Here is a 23,183-nt window from a genome sequence, read left to right on the forward strand (position 1 = left end):
GTGTATTGCTGAGAGGTTTCGCAATATGATCCAAGATTGTATCTTGATACACCTTGGCTGAAGTTTTCACTGCTTTTTCACAAAATTGTAGTTCTGTGACTCCTTGATAAAACACATCCCACCAAGCCATCACTGACGCAAGATGATGACCACGTTGTACCTTTCCGACCACTTGAGCAACTTCTTTAGAGCTGTGAGTGTACACTTCATCATTTGGCTTATTGTAGTGTTCTTCAATCGTGAACATTTTTTCATCGGTAAAGAGGATATTTCTGTGCCTTTCACCTGCGTATCGCGACAGAAGGCGTTTTGATCGATCCACTCTCTTTAATTATAAAGATTGATTTAGGACATGTCCTGTATATTGACGACAAGCACCGAGTTTCCAGTCTTGCTTTATAATACGTGACAGAGTCCTAGCGGAATTCTTCATTTCTCGTGATAAGATTTTTTGCTTCCTAATGGGTTTTCGACGAATTCTGGCTTTAACAGCATTAACAGCCTTTGTAGCTCTAACAGCGCGCGACCGCCCCGATCTTTTCTGGTCTTCGATAGACGAAGTGTTGTTGTATCTGTTGATAGTACGGTATACGAACGGCTGATACCAAGCTTTTAAAGTGTCTGGAATATGGCCGATAGCTCCATACACACCTTGTGCAAGGCGATCACTTCAAATGTGAAATGGCGCAAAATCGAAAGAAGTTTTAAAATAATATTATACGTGTTCCAAATTCAAAATAATTAAAAAGTTTAAAAAAAGAAAAGTTTCTATGTAACAGTATTTATAGCCAGACTAGTTATATTCGATAAAAAGGTTTCGTCAAGTAATCTTCATACTTTTTTATGTTTTAAATAAAACACTATGTAAATTACTATAACATAATGTATAATATATGCCCTGTATCTTTTCTGTAAAGTGTAAATATAAAAATAAATGTAAGTTAAATGTAAAGTTGCAAAAGTAGCTACTTATCGTGCACCATCAGTCCTGTTTTAATGTGAACTTTGTGAACGTAAATCTAATAAATCATTGTATTGATAGTAAACCTGTGAATTATGTAAATCTTATTAGTTATACACTATATTAATAACGTGCTGATTTTGTTGTATCTATATTAAGATTTTAAAGGCGAGAGTTTGTTTGTTTGAATATTTCTTACGCATGACATACAATGTCTCAGACGGACGGACGAGCTCACAGCTCACCTGGTGTTAAGTGGTTATAGGAGCCCATAGACATCCACAACGTAAATGCCGCCACTCACCTTGAGATATGAGTTCTAAGGTCTCAGTATAGTTACAACGGCTGCCCCACCCTTCAAACCGAAACGCATTGATGCTTCACGGTAGAAATAGGCGAGGGGTGGTGGTACCTACCCGACAAGAAGTCCTACCATCAGTCCACCACCACCACCAATTGTAATCGGTCGTTTGAAGTCGTTGTGGTCTAAGGGATAAGACGTCCGGTGTTATCATATTGAGGCGGGTACCAATTTTTCTAATGAAATCGCCACTTGACATATTTCCACGAATTACCTCCACGGCGAACGAAAAAAACCCGTATAGTAAAAATCAAACCCGCAGTGTATGTAATTTGCGTAATTAGTATACAGTCGAAATAATTGACCTCAAGTTTCAAGGTGAGTAGCAGCATTGACGTTGCGATATCTATGGGTTCCAGTAACCACATTGTACCAGGTAAACCGTGAACTGATTCACTGGTCTACGCAATGAAAAACAAAATGATCTTGTACAAGACTATCGTAATGCGGAATTTCAATTTAGATTCTGTACAAACAAACATTTCGTACATTTTTCCTACAAAATTAACATTTCAATAATTCTTAGAACGTAGTTTCAAATCAACTACAAAATTGAACGTAACTATTCACTTCAGTGTATATAAGCAATCGGCCTCTTAAATTTGAACTTTTTTTTTGTTGGGAATTGTAACTATTGAAAATACTTAGATTTCTTTTATTTTGTGTGTATCTTGAATGTAATCAAAAACCTACTGATGCAATTGTACATAAATATGAGTGTAACAATGTAATCTTAAAACTAATTAATCTTATAATACTGTATAAACCTAAAATCCTATTATTGTTTCTGTTTGTTGTTCGATGTAAATATTATTATGGTTTCAGATAATAAAGCGATTTAATCGTCAATTTTGTTTTGTTTTTTTTTTCGCCTTTTCACCTAAAAATACGTGTAAATACTGTCATTATACACTTCATACAATTCATTGTACAAGTTCCTTACCTGTGACTAAGTTACATTTTTTTAAAATTAAAATAACTCTATAGGTATAAATTCACCTGCTAATTTCTCAATGATCGTGTTAGCGTGGATTTCAACTAAAGATAACAAATAAACAAAACAATTCAAACAGTAAAGTTAGCGCTTTAACTAAAAACCTCCTCTTTAACTAATTTTTGGCAAAAAAAACACTGCTCAATCGATGAAAAAGCCTTTCATCTCCGTGACGTCAGTACCCGCCACCTGTGAAGTCTTAAGTATGATTAGGAGTTTGAACTGACTTCATAAAATATGAATGTTTTTATTGGTATAAACAAGTTGATTATATAGCTTACTCGATGCTTAGGGGTTACTGGGGTTATCAGAAATAAATTTGATGAAGCAATAAGTTTGAAATATTAATTATCGGATGCATTACAAAAGTAGTCGCAGAAAGCAGAAGCAGAAGTCGTCGTGGCCTAACGGATAAGACGTCCGATGCATTCGTGTCGAACGATGCACCATTTTTCGAATCCCGCAGGCGGATACCAATTTTTCTAATGAAATACGTACTTAACAAATGTTCATGATTGACTTCCACGGTGAAGGAATAACATCGTATAATAAAATCAAACCCGCTGATCGACAGCAATCACGTTGTATTATGAAAACCACAAATGGCACCGGCATTACTGTGGATACGTACTGTGAGAAACTAGACACAATGATGAAGAATCTCGATAATTTCCGACCAGCCATGGTTAACCGCTTGTCGCAGCTGCTTCTGCACGACAAAACTCGACCTTATACGGCAAAACAGACGATACCTAAGCTACAAGTGCTAAGGCTTGAAGATTTACGTCATACACCGTAATCAAGACCTTGGTTGACGAGCGTCTTTATTTTTTTCCAAAGTTTGGACAGCTTCTTGCCAGGGCAACAATTCAATACTTGAGGGCCAGTACAAAATGCTTTTGAAGAACTTTTGGGTCCCGTACACCGATCTTCTTCAAGAAGGTAATTGAACAAGACTGCACTGGCAAAGATGCATCGATACTATGGGTATATATTTTAATTCATAGAAAAAAAAAACCTACTGTTTCTATCTACTATAGGGCAGTTTAGTAGTTAAAAATCTAATATGGCCATAACTTAGATCATTTATATTTTGCTTCATCTCACAGGAGTACCTATTGAACAGCTTTAAATGATATAATAATGATACTGAAACAAAAACGTAATAGCATCGAGCTTGATAATGAAATGGTTAATAATTTTGATAAAATAATTCCATAAAGACAATACGAATTCTAATAAGAACATTTTTTTATGAAACAATACAAATTAATATATATCTTTGCAAAAATAATAAAACAATTGGTATTTGCAAAAGCGATAATTAGATGCTGTATTTACTTTTTTTTTTAAACTTACTTATTCTCTATTTTATCAGGTGCTAAATTGAACTTGGCCTGTATTATTGGATCGTATATAAGAACTCTGAATCGGTTAGCCAACATTAGTTGTTGCAGCAGATTGTTCGTGATCATGTTGGCTCTAAGCTTGGCCGTGGCTGTCGCAGCCAACTTGTTCGCTTCGACTGTATGCACCAAGAACTACACTGAAGCTCAGCTTAGATTTTATGATGCCAACACTGGCCTGTGTGGAATAGGCATTGACGTAAGTGTAGCTTTGTTTTTTTAAATTACTGTATTGGTTGTTGAATGTGATTTCTGTACCACGATCAGATACCGAATTGGTGATTTTGTTCTTGTCTCGTTGAATGCTAGTACATAGCATAGCGCTGCCTGCTATGTAGATTTTTTTGGAAAGAAGTTCCTTATGGGACGATGCGGAGCGGAGGGTGCCGGGAAAAAACGTCCGTAACGTAAGATTTTTATTAGTAATGCAATAATACCCGTTCGTTCCTACCCGGTGTCTCGCGACACCACACATCTTTTTTATTACTTAGATGGGTGGACGAGCTCACGGCTCAACTGGTTTTAGATGGTTGCTGGAGCCCATAGACATCTACAACATAAATGGTGCCATCCTCCTTGAGACATGATTTCTAAGGTTTAACAGTACAACGGCTGCCCTGCCCTTCAAATCGAAATGTAATGCGTAATGCTTAACAACAGAAATAGGCAGGGTGGTGGTACTTACACGTGCTGACCCACAAGACATCCTACCACCAGTAACTTGAAGTATAATTAACAATCAAGGAGAATGGGTTCTATATCAGTAGCGGAAGAATTATTTATTCGCATAACATTTTTTATTATAATCTTAATAGCGATCCCAATTTATGCAAACTAATAATAAGTTCTTCTATCAATCTATCAAATCAATTGAATTTTTTTGTAGCAATGGTTTCAATATGAACCCGAGAGGAATCAGTTCTCCACAGCGATTCCACTATTGTTCATGTTGAGTGAACTCTCCTTAAACAGCAAAGAGGATACTACAGCGGAACTGTACAAAAACCTTAATTTGCAATCTGAAGATGAGGTAAGTATTATCTTCAAATTCATGCTAACGACATGCGCTTGTAATTAAATTCATTTTTACGTACTTCTTTGGGTTTGATATATCTTTTTTATGTCATATTATAGCTTAATATGAATGTATGAAATAGTGTTTTTATTTTGTCTTCGCTTAATCATTACAGGTCGTATACGTCAACCAGGCCGTCAACACAAATTTAAATACAAAGAACGAGATTTACCAATCGACTCTGATATTGAACGCCTTCACTGACATCGATTCTCCGTTCTCTGAAACCTTCATACAAAATTTCGCTAAAGTTTTCAACGGAACTGTTAAAAATATTGACTATAGTAATGATGCCGTCGCAACTATCAGGGATTCAGTGAGCATTTTTCACTTTTGCTTTATTTTGTCATCAGAAATTGAGATAAATGTCAATATATTTCACGTCGTGGCTTGTAATATTATTAGTCTTAACTTATTGAACATAAGTCAATTCATTTCGGCACAAAACGTAAAGGCCATGGTTTTATGGAAGCTTTGACTTAATATCTTATTAATTTTCTAGTAAATTATGTGTTCGATAATTTGCAGCTACAAAGCGACAGTGGAAACGACATGGAAATTGCTCTGAAAGACGGCGATATCAATAAGGACACCGGTATAATTCTCACAGCTTACACTAACATTTATGTGAGTATTTTCATAGTTCATTTCGTTTATTTCTATTAAAAAAACCATAAAGTATTTTATTTAGAACATGTAAAATATATCAAGGAATTTCTGAACAGGCAACACCTTTCACTTTTCTTCCCTTCACCTCTCTATAAACAGAAGCCTGTGTCACTATCATTACCGTAAACTATCATCTCCTTCGTAAAAAATATAGAATCTTAGTCTTTTAATCTTATTCACCATAGTATAGTATAACCATTGACATATAGTACATACATATATATTGTGTATCGATGAGTAGTACCTTATTAATCTTAGTTCACGCTGTGTTAAATAAACATTGAGTATCCACAATTTTCAATGCTAATGACAATGCCACTTCGATAAAGTTCTGTTCCTTTATAGTTCCCATGGGGCCAAGCTAGCGACTCATACCGCCCGTACAAGCAGATCGACATTTCATTCACAGCACTAGACGGAACACAAAGTAATAAACAAGCATGGTACTCGGAGGGTGCGGGAAAATACGCGGAAATCGAAAATCTTGGCATCAAGGTACATACTAATCTGTTTAAATCAAGTTCATGCTCAATTTACATTTCACAAATTATATGTTTTTATTGTGATCGTCGAATTGTACTCTCTTTTGGTTTTCATTCGCCAGGTCTTCCAGTATTCTTTGAGACCTGGTCTTTCCGTCGTCTTGGGGACTGCATTAAATGACAACAAGGATCTTAGCGGCGCATTTAACAAACTCCGCGATCCCGCGACGCTGGCGTATATCTTGACTCAAACCGAGTCTAAATACTTGAAGCTCGCAGTTCCGGTCGAATTTCCGTTGAGAGATTCACGTGATTATGTACCTGAAATTAAAAGGGTTTGTAAAAGTTATTTATTTATATATAATTTCAACAAAAAAGAGTTATATACACTATCGCTAAGTTACTTCAATGGTCAAACTGTGGCTATAATATACAAATTGAGATTCAATTACATGTCTATGGAATAAATAAAAAATATCCATATGCACACGTCCGGCGCAGGCGGCGCTCAGGAGCAAGTGAACTTCGGCAAATGCTCACACGCACTAATGACAGATACCTTGATATTGACAGTTGAATTAGAGCTACACAGTCTGAAATACTACGTTATTCAGATCTGTGAATTACTGTCCATGGCTTACCGAATGTGGTTTATGTATGTTTAAGTAAAAAATGATTTTATTGTAAAAAAAAGCTGAAGAACAGAAGGTTATTTTGATAATACATATACTGAGAGCACCCCACGCTTTTTGAAGTGAAACTTCTTTAGAATCGTTGTGATTTCAAACTCGATGAAACGAAATGAAACGAAACGAAAAATAAGTGTGCTGCGATTGGCTTGCCGAAGCGGCTCCGAGGGGCGCCGACAAATCACGAAGCGCTCCACACGGTCTCGCGTACCCGACTAGTTCAGTGTCTCTTTGACGTCAGTGCACGCTGTCATGGCTCTCGGAGCGCCCTGAGATACTTTTATTTCTATTTAGTTTGTTATCAACAGATGTCGCTGCAAGTAAATTCAACAATTCCTGAATCGTGGTGACGAGATGTTACACAGTTGATAGACTTTCTCGTATTTCTCTTTCTGATTCATACTCACCTGGCGTAGGGATACCGTAACCATGCAGGCAGTTCCCCAGGGTGAGGCTGATCCGTTGCACTGCGGAGTGGTTGACCCTTGTGATTATTTTTATTTTTTATGAGTTACACTTCTACCCTGTGTGAGTTGCACCCAAACACATTTTTTTTTTACAATAAAATAATTTTTTTACACTATTTTTAATTCAACTTTATTTTCTATTTTTTAGTTGGATTTTCTGTAAAAGCATTTTGTTTGTTTTTTTTATACTATTATTTATTTAAATTAAAAGCACAAACATTTCTACTTTATTTCCTAATTTGTACTGACCGTAAATTTGCAGGCCGGACTCTTGACAGAGCTTTTTGAGAAAAACTTCGACGGCTTCGATACGGTCTATGACAATAAATCAGGATATATATCCTACATGTTGAGTCATACACGTATTGACTTCGAACAGCCCACAGAAGAGCGTAAGTGAATTCACAATCATACAGCCTCTCAAATGGTAATACAAAGTCATTAGAGCATAAAGGACGAAATTCGGTATACTCAGTATCAGGCAGAGATGGATACCATTCCGATAGAGGCACCCGTCACGTGCGGACGTGCTCATCGTCCACTCGATCGCCCGGTCTTTGTTCGCCCGGCTTTTGTTAGCCCGGCCATTGTTCGCGCGGCCTGTGTTCGTGATACATCTGCCGACCAAGTGTGTTTCCTGGAAGCTTTTATTTGTTTTGTTTTAGTTATTTTTGTGTTCGTGGAACATTTGCCGACAAAGTGGTTTCCTGCAAGTATTTATTTGTTTTGTTTCTTTTCGTAATTTCTGTTTTGTTGTGCTTTTTCTTTGTCCTGTAGTAATCGCGCCGCATTGCCACCTGTGTTCAATAGAACCGCTCAGGTCCGAGAAGTTGGGGCCTCGCCGCAAGGCGAGTGTTTTCAAGACCCGGGGCCGCCCCACCTGGGTACTCAGCGATCATGGACGCTGTATTCGCGGAATTCCTCCGACTTCGCCACCCACAGCTCGCCTCGGAGTTTCTGGCCTTCAAGGCCAATCACACTGCGAGCCCTCTCGGGGACTCCGCCGCGCTCGCTGCTCCTGCGTCGCCTGTACCTGCGTGCAGAGCTTCTGCATTGAGCACCGCAGCCTCTGTCGTGCCTGCCGCTCCCGTGTCGCCTATACTGGCGAGAAAAGCTGCTGCGTCGTCCGCCGTGACCATCGTTTCAGCTGAGCGATCATCCGCGGCCTCCGTCGCGCCCTCTAAAACACCTACACTTGCTCGTAGGTCGCCTGCACCCGCCTCCTCGTGCTCCGACTCTGACTCGGACATGGAGGTCGACCTCGCCCCCGCCTCATCGACGGATGGATTCACCCTGGTACAGAAGGGTAAGAAGCGTGCCGCGGAGTCTCGAGCTCCCGCGGCCGCTAAAATTAGCAAAGCCGTGAACGCGTCACGCCCCCGCCCTCAGACTCCCGTTGCGCCCCCAGCCCGTGCCACTCCGTCGCCGCGTCCGGTGGCACAAAATAAAACCCAGACCCCTCCCCCGGTTATCCTTCAGGAGAAGGCAGCTTGGGATCGAGTTTGCCTAGCCCTTAAGGCCAAAAATATAAATTTCACGAATGCCCGTAACCTCAAGAACGGCATTCAAATTAAGGTTCAAACACCCGACGACCATAGGGCCCTCTCTTCTTACCTCCGTAAGGAGCGTATAAGTTTCCATACGTATACGCTCCAGGAGGAGCGCGAACTCCGCGTTGTAATACGCGGAATCCCTAAAGAGTTAGATGTAGAGCTCGTAAAAGCCGACCTGTTAGAACAAGGCCTACCAGTGAATTCTGTGCACCGTATGCACACCGGTCGCGGTAGGGAGCCATATAATATGGTTCTAGTCGCTCTCCAGCCTACCCCCGAGGGTAAGAAAATCTTTAACACACAGACCGTCTGTAGGCTCTCTGGTATCGCTGTCGAAGCCCCCCATAAAAAAGGCACTCCTAGCCAGTGCCATAACTGTCAATTGTACGGGCACTCTTCCCGTAACTGTCACGCGCGCCCCCGATGTGTTAAGTGTTTGGGCGATCACGCCACGGCCCTCTGCGCTCGCGACCAAAAAACCGCGACGGAACCGCCTAGCTGCGTCCTGTGTCGAACACAGGGTCACCCCGCGAATTACCGTGGTTGCCCCCGAGCCCCTAAAATAAATCGCCGCGTCGCCCGCCAAAACCGCCTCCGAGCTTCCGGCCCAGACATCAAAGCCTCGGCACCCTCTGCGTCGCAGGCTAAGCCAGCGTTCGTTCCGGCGGCGGTGCCCAGTGTCTCGGCCTGGGCAAAACCGTTGCCGTACACGAACACGGCTACAACTCCCTCCTCCGCGATTCGTCCCGCCCCCGCGACTCGTCCCTCTCCCGCGACTTGCCCTCCGACCGCGTCCGAAAATCTCGCTTTAGCGATCGACTTCTTTCAGTCGATCAACTTTGAGCGCGTTAACGCTTTGGGCGACGCCATTCGCGCTGCCTCCACTGCACAACACTTTATCGCCGTTGTGCAGGAATACGCCGACGTATACGCGTCATTAAATACGTACGTCCTCCCCTCACTCCGCCGGTAATCAATGGCGTATATAAGTAGAATAAAGCCCCTATCCGTAACGATAGGATTTTTTAACGCTTACGGTCTCGCAAATCAACGTGATCAGGTTTCTGACTTTTTGCGTGACCATCAAATTGATATCTTTTTAGTGCAGGAGACCCTACTTAAGCCCGCGCGCCGTGACCCTAAAATCGCGAACTATAACATGGTCAGGAACGACAGGCTCTCTGCCCGTGGTGGTGGTACCGTCATTTACTATAGAAGAGCCCTGCATTGCGTCCCGCTCGATCCTCCCGCGCTCGCTAATATCGAAGCATCAGTGTGCCGAATCTCACTGACGGGACACGCGCCGATCGTTATCGCGTCCGTTTATCTTCCACCGGATAAGATCGTTCTAAGCAGTGATATCGAGGCGCTGCTCGGTATGGGGAGCTCTGTCATTCTGGCGGGCGACCTAAATTGTAAACACATCAGGTGGAACTCACACACCACAACCCCGAATGGCAGGCGGCTTGACGCGTTAGTCGATGATCTCGCCTTCGATATCGTCGCTCCGCTAACCCCGACTCACTACCCGCTAAATATCGCGCATCGCCCGGATATACTCGACATAGCGTTATTAAAAAACGTAACTCTGCGCTTACACTCGATTGAAGTAGTTTCAGAGTTAGATTCAGACCACCGTCCCGTCGTTATGAAGCTCGGTCGCGCTCCCGATTCCGTTCCCGTCACGAGGACTGTGGTGGATTGGCACACGCTGGGCATCAGCCTGGCTGAATCTGATCCACCATCGCTCCCGTTTAACCCGGACTCTACCCCGTCTCCTCAGGATACCGCTGAAGCCATAGACATCTTAACATCACACATCACCTCGACATTAGATAGGTCATCGAAACAAGTTGTAGCGGAGGACTTCCTTCACCGCTTCAAATTGTCCGACGATATAAGGGAACTCCTTAGAGCTAAGAACGCCTCGATACGCGCCTACGACAGGTATCCTACCGCGGAAAATCGTATTCGAATGCGTGCCCTACAACGCGACGTAAAGTCTCGCATCGCCGAAGTCCGAGATGCCAGATGGTCTGATTTCTTAGAAGGACTCGCGCCCTCCCAAAGGTCTTACTACCGCCTAGCTCGTACTCTCAAATCGGATACGGTAGTAACTATGCCCCCCCTCGTAGGCCCCTCAGGCCGACTCGCGGCGTTCGATGATGACGAAAAAGCAGAGCTACTGGCCGATACATGCAAACCCAGTGCACGCCCAGTACTCAATCCGTGGACCCTGTTCATGTAGAATTAGTAGACAGTGAGGTAGAACGCAGAGCCTCCTTGCCACCCTCGGATGCGTTACCACCCGTCACCCCGATGGAAGTTAAAGACTTGATCAAAGACCTACGTCCTCGCAAGGCTCCCGGTTCCGACGGTATATCTAACCGCGTTATTAAACTTCTACCCGTCCAACTCATCGTGATGTTGGCATCTATTTTCAATGCCGCTATGGCGAACTGTATCTTTCCCGCGGTGTGGAAAGAAGCGGACGTTATCGGCATACATAAACCCGGTAAACCAAAAAATCATCCGACGAGCTACCGCCCGATTAGCCTCCTCATGTCTCTAGGCAAACTGTATGAGCGTCTGCTCTACAAGCGCCTCAGAGATTTCGTCTCATCCAAGGGCATTCTCATCGATGAACAATTCGGATTTCGTACAAATCACTCATGCGTTCAACAGGTGCACCGCCTCACGGAGCACATTCTTGTGGGGCTTAATCGACCAAAACCGTTATACACGGGAGCTCTCTTCTTCGACGTCGCAAAAGCGTTCGACAAAGTCTGGCACAATGGTTTGATTTTCAAACTATTCAACATGGGCGTGCCGGATAGTCTCGTGCTCATCATACGGGACTTCTTGTCGAACCGCTCTTTTCGATATCGAGTCGAGGGAACCTGCTCCTCCCCACGACCTCTCACAGCTGGAGTCCCGCAAGGCTCTGTCCTCTCACCCCTCCTATTTAGCTTATTCGTCAACGATATTCCCCGGTCGCCGCCGACCCATTTAGCTTTATTCGCCGACGACACGACTGTTTACTATTCTAGTAGAAATAAGTCCCTAATCGCGAAGAAGCTTCAGAGCGCAGCCCTAGCCCTAGGACAGTGGTTCCGAAAATGGCGCATAAACATCAACCCAGCGAAAAGTACTGCGGTGCTATTTCAGAGGGGAAGCTCCACACGGATTTCCTCCCGGATTAGGAGGAGGAATCTCACACCCCCGATTACTCTCTTTAGACAACCCATACCCTGGGCCAGGAAGGTCAAGTACCTGGGCGTTACCCTGGATGCATCGATGACATTCCGCCCGCATATAAAATCAGTCCGTGACCGTGCCGCGTTTATTCTCGGTAGACTCTACCCCATGATCTGTAAGCGGAGTAAAATGTCCCTTCGGAACAAGGTGACACTTTACAAAACTTGCATAAGGCCCGTCATGACTTACGCGAGTGTGGTGTTCGCTCACGCGGCCCGCACACACATAGACACCCTCCAATCCCTACAATCCCGCTTTTGCAGGTTAGCTGTCGGGGCTCCGTGGTTCGTGAGGAACGTTGACCTACACGACGACCTGGGCCTCGAATCAATTCGGAAATACATGAAGTCAGCGTCGGAACGATACTTCGATAAGGCTATGCGTCATGATAATCGCCTTATCGTTGCCGCCGCTGACTACTCCCCGAATCCTGATCATGCAGGAGCCAGTCACCGTCGACGCCCTAGACACGTCCTTACGGATCCATCAGATCCAATAACCTTTGCATTAGATGCCTTCAGCTCTAATACTAGGGGCAGGCTTAGGGACCCCGGTAACCGTACTCGTCGAACTCGACAAAGAGGTCGACGTGCAACCTAACCCATGCATCAGCCCGCTGAGTTTCTCGCCGGATCTTCTCAGCGGGTCGCGATTCCGATCCGGTAGTAGATTCATTCGCGAAACAATTGCTCTTGAGTTGTTAGGTCTCCTTCGGAGGCGCTCGGGCAGTTGTTAGCAAATCCCACCCCTCTTGGCTGAGTCTTTGCTCGCCCACCTGTCCTGGTGAAACTGGAAAGGCCTTCGGGCCACCAGTAAACTTTCAATCATAAAAAAAAAAAAAAAAAGATGGATACCAATCTATCTAGGTATTTACTTACTGAACGGAATTTCGTGAAGGACTCTTACCATGTTGGGATGTTCTATGACATTGTCTGTTTCTGCTGTAGGCCAGTCATTTGTTCCGGTTAGTCCTTATACAATACAGTTGAGAGATCGACCTCATGTCTTAAGGTGGATGACGGGATTCAGATAATATAATGTATGAGCTCTTACTTAAATTACCCATTAAAGAATTAAATAAAAACGTAAAAAAAAAGAATCAGTCTAGCTCGCATATTTGATACAGAATATATATACACATATGTTTTAGAAACAGCACAAACAGTGCTGCATAATCAGTTAGCAATAACAATAAAAAAATCGAGTTTTGGTTGGAAAGCTTGTTTGTAAGTTTAAAAATTTTATATATTAAATACGATTTATTAATTTTAAAACAGAAGCTGCAAGCGTGGTTGCCGAGCCAGACTTCATCTTCGACAAGCCCTATTTCTTCTTGATTCTCGACCAATTCAATACACCAGCTTTCATTGGCATTATTACGACCTGAGTATAAAGATCATCATAAAGATGAATGATGAAATTGTGCGTTTACGATTCAAAATGTTTTGATTGTTGTTTAATAAAAATAAATTCTGTTCATTACATTTACGGTACATTTTAATATAACATGTTCCCTTTGGTTAACCTCTGATTAAAAACTGGTCAGCACATATAACTAACATACCTTTTTTTTAAATCAGCTTCTATTATAAGTATAAATTATAAGGATCGCTGATTTTGGCAATAATTACGCGCCCAACGATTGGACACCAATTATTTATCATCAATTCTTCTTCTTCTTCTCAGTCGTGTCACTCTTGACAGAGTGGTCGTGATCGTCATGTAGTGTTGGAAGGGGCAGACTTGATGCGTCTCACGATGTCGCGCCATCTCTCCCTGCTCGAGGCCATTCTACTGCACTCATTTAGGGGACCTCCCACTGCAGTTTTAATTTGGTCGGTCCACCGCATTGGTGGCCTCCCACGCGGTCTTGTACCATCAACGCTTCCCTGTACAACGAGACGTTCTATGGACCGGCCATCTCGTCGCGAAACGAGTCCGAAGAAATTCACCATTCGAGACTGTACTATACCAAATAGACGCTGCTTGATGCCGAGTTCCTGAAGTATCGAGACATTTGTACGAAAGTCGGTCCACGAAACTCCAAGCATTCTTCTCCAGCATCACATTTCCAGAGCGTCTATTTTCTTCCTTTCCACGTCTCGCACGGTCCACGTCTCAGCAGCGTATAGAAATATAGAGAATATTAGTGTTCTAACGAGCCTGATCTCTGTGGTTTTGGTTATGTTTCTATTTCTCCATACTTTCCTCAGCCCATCCATCGCCGACCTCGTGACAGCCATGCGCCTTCTGATTTCGTCCATGCATCCGCCATTATTTGAGATTAACGCCCCAAGGAACGCCCTGGACCACGTCGCAACCCGCTATTTGAGTCACGTCCGGTGAGTTATTCATAGCGCGATCGACAATTATCACCTTGGTCTTACTGCGGTTAATCTTTAATCCAAACTCAAGGCTCACACGTTCCATCCTCGACAGTAAGTCCCCCAAGCATTGCGCATCAGTTGCAAACAAAGTGGTATCATCCGCGTATCGCAAGTTTGCAATCCTATACCCCCCAATTGCTACACCATCTGTCCAGTTCTCCAAAGTGATGCGCATTATGATTTCTGTGTACGCATTGAATAAGAGCGGCGATACAATGCAACCTTGGCGAACCCCAGCACTTGGATGGAAGTTATCAGAGAGAACGTCATCCGCGCGCACCGAGGCCGTACCATTCTCATATAAGCGTCTCAGTAGGTGCACAAGATGTTTCGGTGTCCCCAGATCCAGTAAGGTCTTCCACAAAACAGGCCATTTCACCGAGTCAAACGCTTTGGAGAAGTCAACAAAACAAATGTATGTCGGCCTGTTGAATTCTCTTGCTTTCTCAATTATCTGACGTACGATGAAAATCATCATCAATATTTTCGAACAAATGCACGGCTACTGTAAGATAGCTTATCAAAACATATTACATTAGCTTTGAATAATAAAGTTAATAAGGATTCATGGCTACGCGAAAGGTGTATATGAATATTACTAAAAATATTAGTATGAGTTTTAGCCTCGAATGAAATACATTTGAATCTTTATATCAAGAAACAGTATAGATTACGATGAAACTCGTTTTTGCTTGTAAGTAATAATAGTCTCTCTATAACCAGTCATTTTATCTATACTAATATTATAAAAAAAGATTTGTTTGTTTGTTTGTATTGAATAGGCTCCGAAACTACTGAACCGATTTGAAAAATTATTTTACTGTTTGGAAGCTACACTTTCCCCAGTGACACAGGCTGTAATCTTTTTTGAAAAAAATTAGGAATTCTTATTAAAACTCCAACAATATAACTTAGGGTGTAAAGAAAATACCTAAAATATTCTTTACATCGCGTGCCCTGCGAAAAGTTATTGATGATAGAATAAAATAATGCAATACGACTTTGTAGAACACATTATTATTTACAAAAAGTTCCGCGACAGCATAATATGTCTAACTATTATAGTTATGCCGCAATAAATGTTCTTTTATTTAAAAAAATAAAACAACGTCAAATATCGTTGAAATTTTTATTAAAGACCCGAGCGGAGCTGGAGCGGGCCGCTTGTACTATATATATGTAAGGCAGGGGGCGCTCAAATATACTATCTGTCCGGTAGTATATTCCTGAGTGCACAGGCATGCAATCCCGCCTTCCCTGAGCTGCTATAGACCACAACCTACTCTTCCGTGGCTACAGTATCCTGTCCTTCCTACTCCTAAGTCCCCTCTTCTCCTCATCTCTTTAAAACCCATCTCTACACGCGGCTCCCTCCCGCTTAACACACAAAGTCTGACTTGGCGAGGAAGGCAATACAACGCAGGTATGCAACGTTAATGGGCGGACTCGGCGGGTCAGCAAGGCAAGGTGGATGGCCTAGGTCGATGGTGGAGGGCATTATAGTCACTGTCGGCCAGACACAAAATCCAACTCCTTCTTCAGTCATAGCGGTTTCCCGTTCTACTGATCCAAAAAGGGTACGACGAGGGTGTGCGCCTGCGTGAGCGCAAACGTTTGCGCACCTAAATACTTAGTCTGGCCATAAATACTGTTACAATTAAAAATAAACAAAATATTACATTCGAATTTGGAATATGTCTCTTTTATATGATTGTTCATTGAGTTTTCTCATTTAGGCGCCAATATATTGTACAATGTTTTGCGATAATAAAATGGAGTGGGGTGATAAAGAGAACTGAATCGCTGTGATTGCATTACACAAAGTAGGTATGGAGCCAAATTCAATTTTTAAAAGTCTCCATACGCTTGATATTAGTAAAATGTTTGTGTACAGGGCTATTAATAGGTGCAATGAGACCTCCTCTGTTTGTGACAGAAAAAGATCTGGCCATCCACGTAGTGTTCGTACGAAAAAGGTGGTCAAAGCAGTAATTCGAAGAAATCCTGTCCGAAAGCAAAATATTTTATCTCGGGAGATGAAGATAGCACCTAGAACCATGTCGCGTATTTTAAAAGATGACTTAGGACTTGCAGCCTATAAGAGACGTACTGGTCATTTCTTAACTGATAATTTAAAAGAGAATAGGGCGGTAAAATCGAAACAACTACTGAAGCGGTACGCAAAGGGAGGTCATAAAAAATTTTGTTTACGGATGAGAAATTTTTTACAATTGAGCAACATTTTAACAAACAAAATGACCGTATTTATGCTCAAAGCTCTAAGGAAGCTTCCCAATTAGTCGAGAGAGTGCAACGTGGGCACTATCCGACTTCAGTGAAGGTTTGGTGGGGTATTAGCTATGAAGGAGTGACTGGGCCATACTTTTGTGAAAAAGGTATCAAAACATCGGCACAAGTGTATCAAGATACCATTATTGAGACGGTAGTGAAGCCCCTTAACAACAACATATTCAATAATCAAAAATATAAATACAATCTGGGTAGGAAGTTACCCAGCTATGAAGATAGACTTTGCCACTTTAATTTAGACTCTCTTCTAAACCGGAGAAAACTAATGGGGGTTATAATTATTTCTGTACAAATTAATTCATGGAATAACCGACACACCTAATCTATTAACCCAGATAAAAATATCAGCCCCTAAGTACCTACCAAGAACGAAGAAATATAAACCGTTTATAAGAAAGCCCGCTCGTTCGAATTTAGGTGCTTACTCTCCCTTAAACAGAATCCTTTGGGACTACAATAATGTCCACGGTAGCGCGGTCTCCGTCAATGTTCCTTCGGAGTTGTCAGATTGCGCTGAACTTATTTTAAGTGAAATAGATGTTTTTTCTGATTGTCTCATTACTTACAGGAAAAATCTCCCGCGGATCATCTCCCAATTAAATTAATCTTAAGCAATGAATGAAATGTATTCAAATCTTAGCTGTATATTTTTTTTTATTTTTGATGTTAATGCACTGTCCATTGCACCTATAATTGAGGTGACATCTGCCATGAACTTTTGTCAATTTGTCAATGTTTTGTATTGATGATCACTTTGTTGGTGCAACTTAATAAATAAATAAATAAATAAATAAAAATGGTCCTTCCAGCAAGACTCGGCGCCAGGTCATAAAGCTCGGTCTACGCAGTCTTGGTTGGAAACGAACGTTTCGGACTTCATCAGAGCTGAAGACGGCCAGTCTAGTCCCGATCTTAATTGGCTGGATTATGATTTATGGTCAGTTTTAGAGAGTACGGCTTGCTCTAAGCGCCATGATAATTTGGAGTCCCTAAAACAATCCGTACGATTGGCAGTGAAAATTTTTCCATGGAAAAAGTGCGTGCTTCTATTGATAACTGGCCTCAACGTTTAAAGGACTGTATTGCAGCCAATGAAAACCACTTCGAATAAGCTTTTTATACTTTAAATTATTTTATATTTATGTATTAAACTAAAAAGTAATAAATGTTATTTGCCATAGATTTGTTTTGTTTTCCTTTGTAATAGTATTTATGGCCAGACTAAGTATATCTTGCGTATCTGACCGCTTCCGTTCATGGACTCCATAGGCAAAAGTCCTGTGACGATGGGTAGAAGTAGAGAGGTCTAGCCTGATGTAAGCTAAGCTTTGTCCGATAGGTGGTCTCGGGAGTGTGAGTACACACCGTGGTCGTTCCTGCGCTGCGAGTTTGGGGTAACAGCGCGGCTTCGGCAGCACCCGAGATGACAAAGCAGCCCTGCTTAGGGAGGCACTGCTTTCCCCGCCCAGCCGGGGAGGGGGCTTGAAAAGGTCCCCAAAAAAAATGCTTGTCCCAACTTGATAAGTGGTAGTAACCGCGGCTGCCACTGCATCAGTCAAATTGTGGTCGACGTTGCAAAAAAATACCATTTTTTTTTATTGCTTAGATGGGTGGACGAGCTCACAGCCCACCTGGTGTTAAGTGGTTACTGGAGCCCATAGACATCTACAACGTAAATGCGCCACCCACCTTGAGATATAAGTTCTAAGGTCTCAGTATAGTTACAACGGCTACCCCACCCTTCAAACCGAAACGCATTACTGCTTCACGGCAGAAATAGGCAGGGCGGTGGTACCTACCCGTGCGGACTCACGATAGGTCCTACCACCAGTGGTTACGCAAATTATAATTTTGCGGGTTTGATTTTTATTACACGATGTTATTCCTTCACCGTGGAAGTCAATCGGGAACATTTGTTAAGTACTATTTCATTAGAAAAATTGGTACCAGCCTGCGGGATTTGCACACCGGTGCATCGCTACATACGAATGCACCGGGTGTCTTATCCTTTAGGCCGCGACGACTTTGACGTTTGGCGCGTGGAAGGTGAGAACGCTTCTTGATCGAGATGGCAACGCCTGCCCTGAACGCAAGACCACCATGGTAGCTCGGGAACTTCATCGCTACAACGTAGATATGGCTGCTCTCAGCGAAACACATCTTGCCGATGAAGGAGAGCTGATGGAAATAGGTGCTACTTATACTTTCTTCTGGAAAGGTACCGCTGCCTCTGACATTCGACATTCAGGCATAGGATTTGCCATCAAGAATCACTTAGTAAAGCGATTAGAGGAGTACCCTGTACAAATCTCAGACCGCGTTATCACACTGTGCCTTCACCTGGACAAAGACAATTACCTTAATATCATCAGTGTCTATGCTCCAACGCTTGACAAGTCTGATGACATTAAGAAGTGACTCTTTGCCTTAACAGCATAAACGCCAGAGAGCAGGTGGTATTGGTGGGCGACTTGAATGCCAGGGTTGGTCGGGACTATGAGGCTTGGCCTGGAGTTCTGGGTAGAAACGGCATTATGCCATCGTAAGGCAAAGAGATTTCAGTAAAGTGCATATCACCCGTGCTATGCGCACTGCTGGTCTGACCACCGATTTATTATCACTAATCCTATTAAAAAGCTTGCGTCTTTGGACATAGAGAAGCTAAGAGATCCTGAGTACTAAAATTCCAGTATACATGGCAATTGTGCTTCCAAACCTCCTATACTCCTCCGAGTCGTGGTGTGTATACCGCCGCCACATTTGCACTCTGGATCTTTTCAACCTTAAATGCCTTCGTGCCATCATGAAAATCAGATGGTCTGACAGAGTGCGAAATAACGAAGTCTTGCGACGTGCCAATGTTGGTGGCATTTAATGCGATGGCAGCTTCAGTGGTGCGGTCATGTATCACGCATGGCGGGGGAAAAGTGGCGAAGCGCATCTTCTTCTCTGAACTGCAAGACGGCAAGCGAAAGCATGGCGGACAGCTCCTCCGGTACAAAGATGTCGTGAAACGACACATGAAGAGATGTGTTAAAGACCCCTCTCAATGGGAGCGCTTGGTAGCACAGCGACCAGAATGGTGCAAGATGCTGAACAAAGCAAAACAAACAAACCAAAGTACGCGAGCATGAGGACCAGCTTAAAGCTGACCTTGATTACAAGCGCGACCAGTTGAAGGCCCGCCCTCCTGCTGCCATAGCCTATAATTATTAGAACGGTTTTTACTGGTGGTAGGACCTCTTGTGAGTCCGCGCGGGTGGGTACCAAGACCCTGCCTATTTCTACCGTGAAGCAGTAATGCGTTTCGGTTTGAAAGGTGGGGCAGCCGTTGTAACTATACTTGAGACCTTAGAACTTGTATCTCAAGGTGGGTGGCGCATTTACGGTGTGGATGTCTATGGGCTCCAGTAACCACTTAACACCAGGTGGGCTGTGAGCTCGTCCACCCATCTAAGCAATAAAAAATAAATAAATAAAAAAACGGCGTGCTTACGTGCCCTCAATGCGCAAGGAGTTTTGCCGCGAAGATAGGCTATATAAGACATCTTTGAACGCACGAACGCCAAATCGACGGATAGGAGTCAAAGTGGTCGCCATGGCCGAAATCGGTCGGATGGATCAATCAAATCGTTTTATACTGCTTATTTATTTAAAGTTTGAAGATGTTGGTTAGAAAAAACTATCTTCATTATAAGATACAGGTGTGAGACATTGGAACTGTGGAGCTGTCACTTAATTCTAACTTGAGACTCTAGCGGCGTTATCTCCATATACATTCCGATATAGCTACCAAGCTCCAGCGACCCAATTCCTACTTAAAAAATTGGTGGCATATTGTTGCCGGCCGGCAAGCAATATGAATTTCTGGGTTGAAGACTACGATAGTGGTTTAATTATATTCAATTATTTCTTATATCCTTACATTATATCATAAATTAGCAGCTTTCACTTTGTGGTAAACCCCACGAAAAGTACAGCGGTATTCTTCAAAAGGGGTCGCCCTCCGAATACCACTTCGAGAAGCTCACTCCCTAATAGGCGAGTAAAGCAGAGTAGCAGCATTGACGTTGTGATATCTATGGGTTCCAGTAACCACATTGTACCAGGTGAACCATGAACTGATTCACCAGTTTACGCAATGAAAAACAAAATGAGCTTGTACAAAACTATCGTAATGCGGAATTTCAATTTCCTCCTCCTCCTTCAGTCGATCGCTCATTGCTGAGCATCGTGATGCGCCCGCCTGTGACCTTTTTTTTGTAATTTTTAGCCACCTATGTCGGTCAGTGGCACAGTGAAGTGCGTGGCTCAGTCTCATGTCCAGACACTCAGACACTTGGTCACTCCATCTTTTCCGGCTACGACCTCTGGATCGTCTTCCATCCACTTTACCCGTCACTATGAGTCTCTCCAGGTTGTCAGAGGGTTTTCTTGCTATATGAAGAAAGTATTGGAGCACTCTATATAGACATTTGGTGGATAGCCTCTGGTCAACTTTTAGCTCGTTGAGGATGGAAGCGTTCGTCCGGAAAGCCGTCCAAGGGATGCGCAACATGCGCCGCCAGCACCACATCTCAAACGCGTCTATGCGTCGCCGGAATTTCAATTTAGATTCTGTGCAAACAAACATTTCGTACATTTTTCTTACAAAATTAACAATTCAATAATTCTTAGAAGGTAGTTTCAAATCAACTACAAAATTGAACGTAACTATTCACTTCAGCGTATATAAGCAATCAGCCTCTTAAATTTTAAATATTTTTCTTGGGAATTGTAACTATTGAAAATACTTAGATTTCTTTTATTTTGTATGTATTTTGAATGTAATCAAAAACCTACTGATGTAATGTACATAAATATGAGTGTATCACTGTAATCTTAAAACAAATTAATCTTATAATACTGTATAAACCTAAAATCCTATTATTGTTTCTGTTTGTTGTTCGATGTAAATATTATTATGGTTTCAGATAATAAAGCGATTTAATCGTCAATTTTGTTTTGTTTTTTTTTTCGCCTTTTCACCTAAAAATACGTGTAAATGCTGACGTTACTGACTTCTGTATGTTTCTGTGCATTAGTCGTACGCTTTTTCTTTGACAATTCTATTAGTTGTTATTAAGAGACGTTTTTTTTAAAAACTAAAATCAGGTATAAATTTAACTGATACATTCTCAATGGTCGTGTTAGCGTGGATTTTAATTAAAGATAACAGATAAACAAAACAATTCAAACAGTAAAGTTAGCGCTTTAATAAAAGAGAATAGGTAAAACAATTAAAAAAAATCAATCGTAGTCACAAAGGAATCTCTAGAATTTTTTAAAGAACTTGTAATTATCTACTATATAATTCAATAGTTGTTTACTGAAGAACCCCAAAAAAAATTACATACATAGAGAGTGCATCTTTATCATTCTTAGGATTAATAACAGTTAAAAAATATATTACGTAACGTATTATTATAGAGGTAGCGTGGGAAGGCATCCTACGAGGTTGACTTATTGAGGTTCGCAGGATCCGTTGGAGACATGCTTGGGGGAGTTCCTTGATTTATAATCCACAGACGTCCACAGCTTGGGAGTAGTGGACGTCTGCGGGCTGCAGGATACGACCGAACAGAAAAAATATAGCCTTCAGTCTTAATACATGATCTTTAGATGAAATTATACTTCAATGAATTACTGTTGGTCACAACAGCGCGTGCAACTTTGTTACATGCTGAATGTATATTCCGTTCAAAAAATAATACTTACCGAATTAAGAACCTCCTTTTGAACTAATTTTTGGCAAAAAAAAAACACTGCTCAATCGATGAAAAAGCCTTTCATCTCCGTGACGTCAGTACCCGCCACCTGTGAAGTCTTAAGTATGATTAGGAGTTTGAACTGACTTCATAAAATATGAATGTTTTTATTGGTATAAACAAGTTGATTATATAGCTTACTCGATGCTTAGGGGTTACTGGGGTTATCAGAAATAAATTTGATGAAGCAATAAGTTTGAAATATTAATTATCGGATGCATTACAAAAGTAGTCGCAGAAAGCAGAAGCAGAAATCGTCGTGGCCTAAAGAATAAGACGTCCGGTGCATTCGTATGTAGCGATGCACCATTGGTCGAATCCCGCAGACAGGTACCAATTTTTCTAATGAAATACGTACTTAACAAATGTTTCACGATTGATTTTCACGGTGAAGGAATAAAATCGTGTAATAAAATCAAACCCGCAAAATTATAATTTGCGTAATTACTGGTGGTAGGACGTCTTGTGAGTCCGCACCACTACCACCCTGCCTATTTCTGCCGTGAAGCAGTAATGTATTTCGGTTTGAAGGCTGGGGCAGCTGTGGTAACTATTCTGAGAGCCCACGTGCATAAGTAAGACCACACTATATATTTATGTCGCGAAACAGTCGTCAAGCTGGTTTGAAACTTTGCAAAGCCTTTAGATACTGGAATTAAGATATGGGCAGAATTCGCATTGGGATATTTATGTGCTGTGAAATCAAGATAACGTCCATTCGAGAGCTGACATTTTTAAAATGTTTTAGTTTTATAGTTGAATTA

At 42.1% G+C, this 23,183-nt stretch overlaps 1 protein-coding gene across 1 annotated transcript; it reads left to right on the forward strand.

Annotated features, from left to right (window-relative positions):
- Window positions 1-3,778: 3,778 nt before the first annotated feature.
- On the forward strand, window positions 3,779-13,400 carry serpin-22 (serine protease inhibitor 22). The gene is made up of 8 exons (NM_001146243.1): window positions 3,779-3,921; window positions 4,609-4,752; window positions 4,913-5,113; window positions 5,326-5,424; window positions 5,812-5,961; window positions 6,071-6,283; window positions 7,367-7,496; window positions 13,193-13,400. Exons 1-8 carry the CDS (start codon window positions 3,790-3,792, stop codon window positions 13,300-13,302), a joined length of 1,179 nt encoding a protein of 392 aa, NP_001139715.1. The 5' UTR covers window positions 3,779-3,789; the 3' UTR covers window positions 13,303-13,400.
- The last annotated feature ends 9,783 nt before the right edge of the window (window positions 13,401-23,183 follow it).

The sequence above is a fragment of the Bombyx mori genome, chromosome 15 (genome assembly GCF_030269925.1).
Source record: "Bombyx mori chromosome 15, ASM3026992v2".
Classification (NCBI taxonomy): Eukaryota; Metazoa; Arthropoda; class Insecta; order Lepidoptera; family Bombycidae; genus Bombyx; species Bombyx mori.

Excerpts from the sequence above, each read along its gene's own strand:
- serpin-22 (NM_001146243.1), top strand. The coding sequence starts at position 3,790 with ATGTTGGCTCTAAGCTTGGCCGTGGCTGTCGCAGCCAACTTGTTCGCT. Across the intron at positions 3,922-4,608 it reads TGTGTGGAATAGGCATTGAC|CAATGGTTTCAATATGAACC; the intron begins GTAAGTGTAGCT and ends ATTTTTTTGTAG. Across the intron at positions 4,753-4,912 it reads ATTTGCAATCTGAAGATGAG|GTCGTATACGTCAACCAGGC; the intron begins GTAAGTATTATC and ends TAATCATTACAG.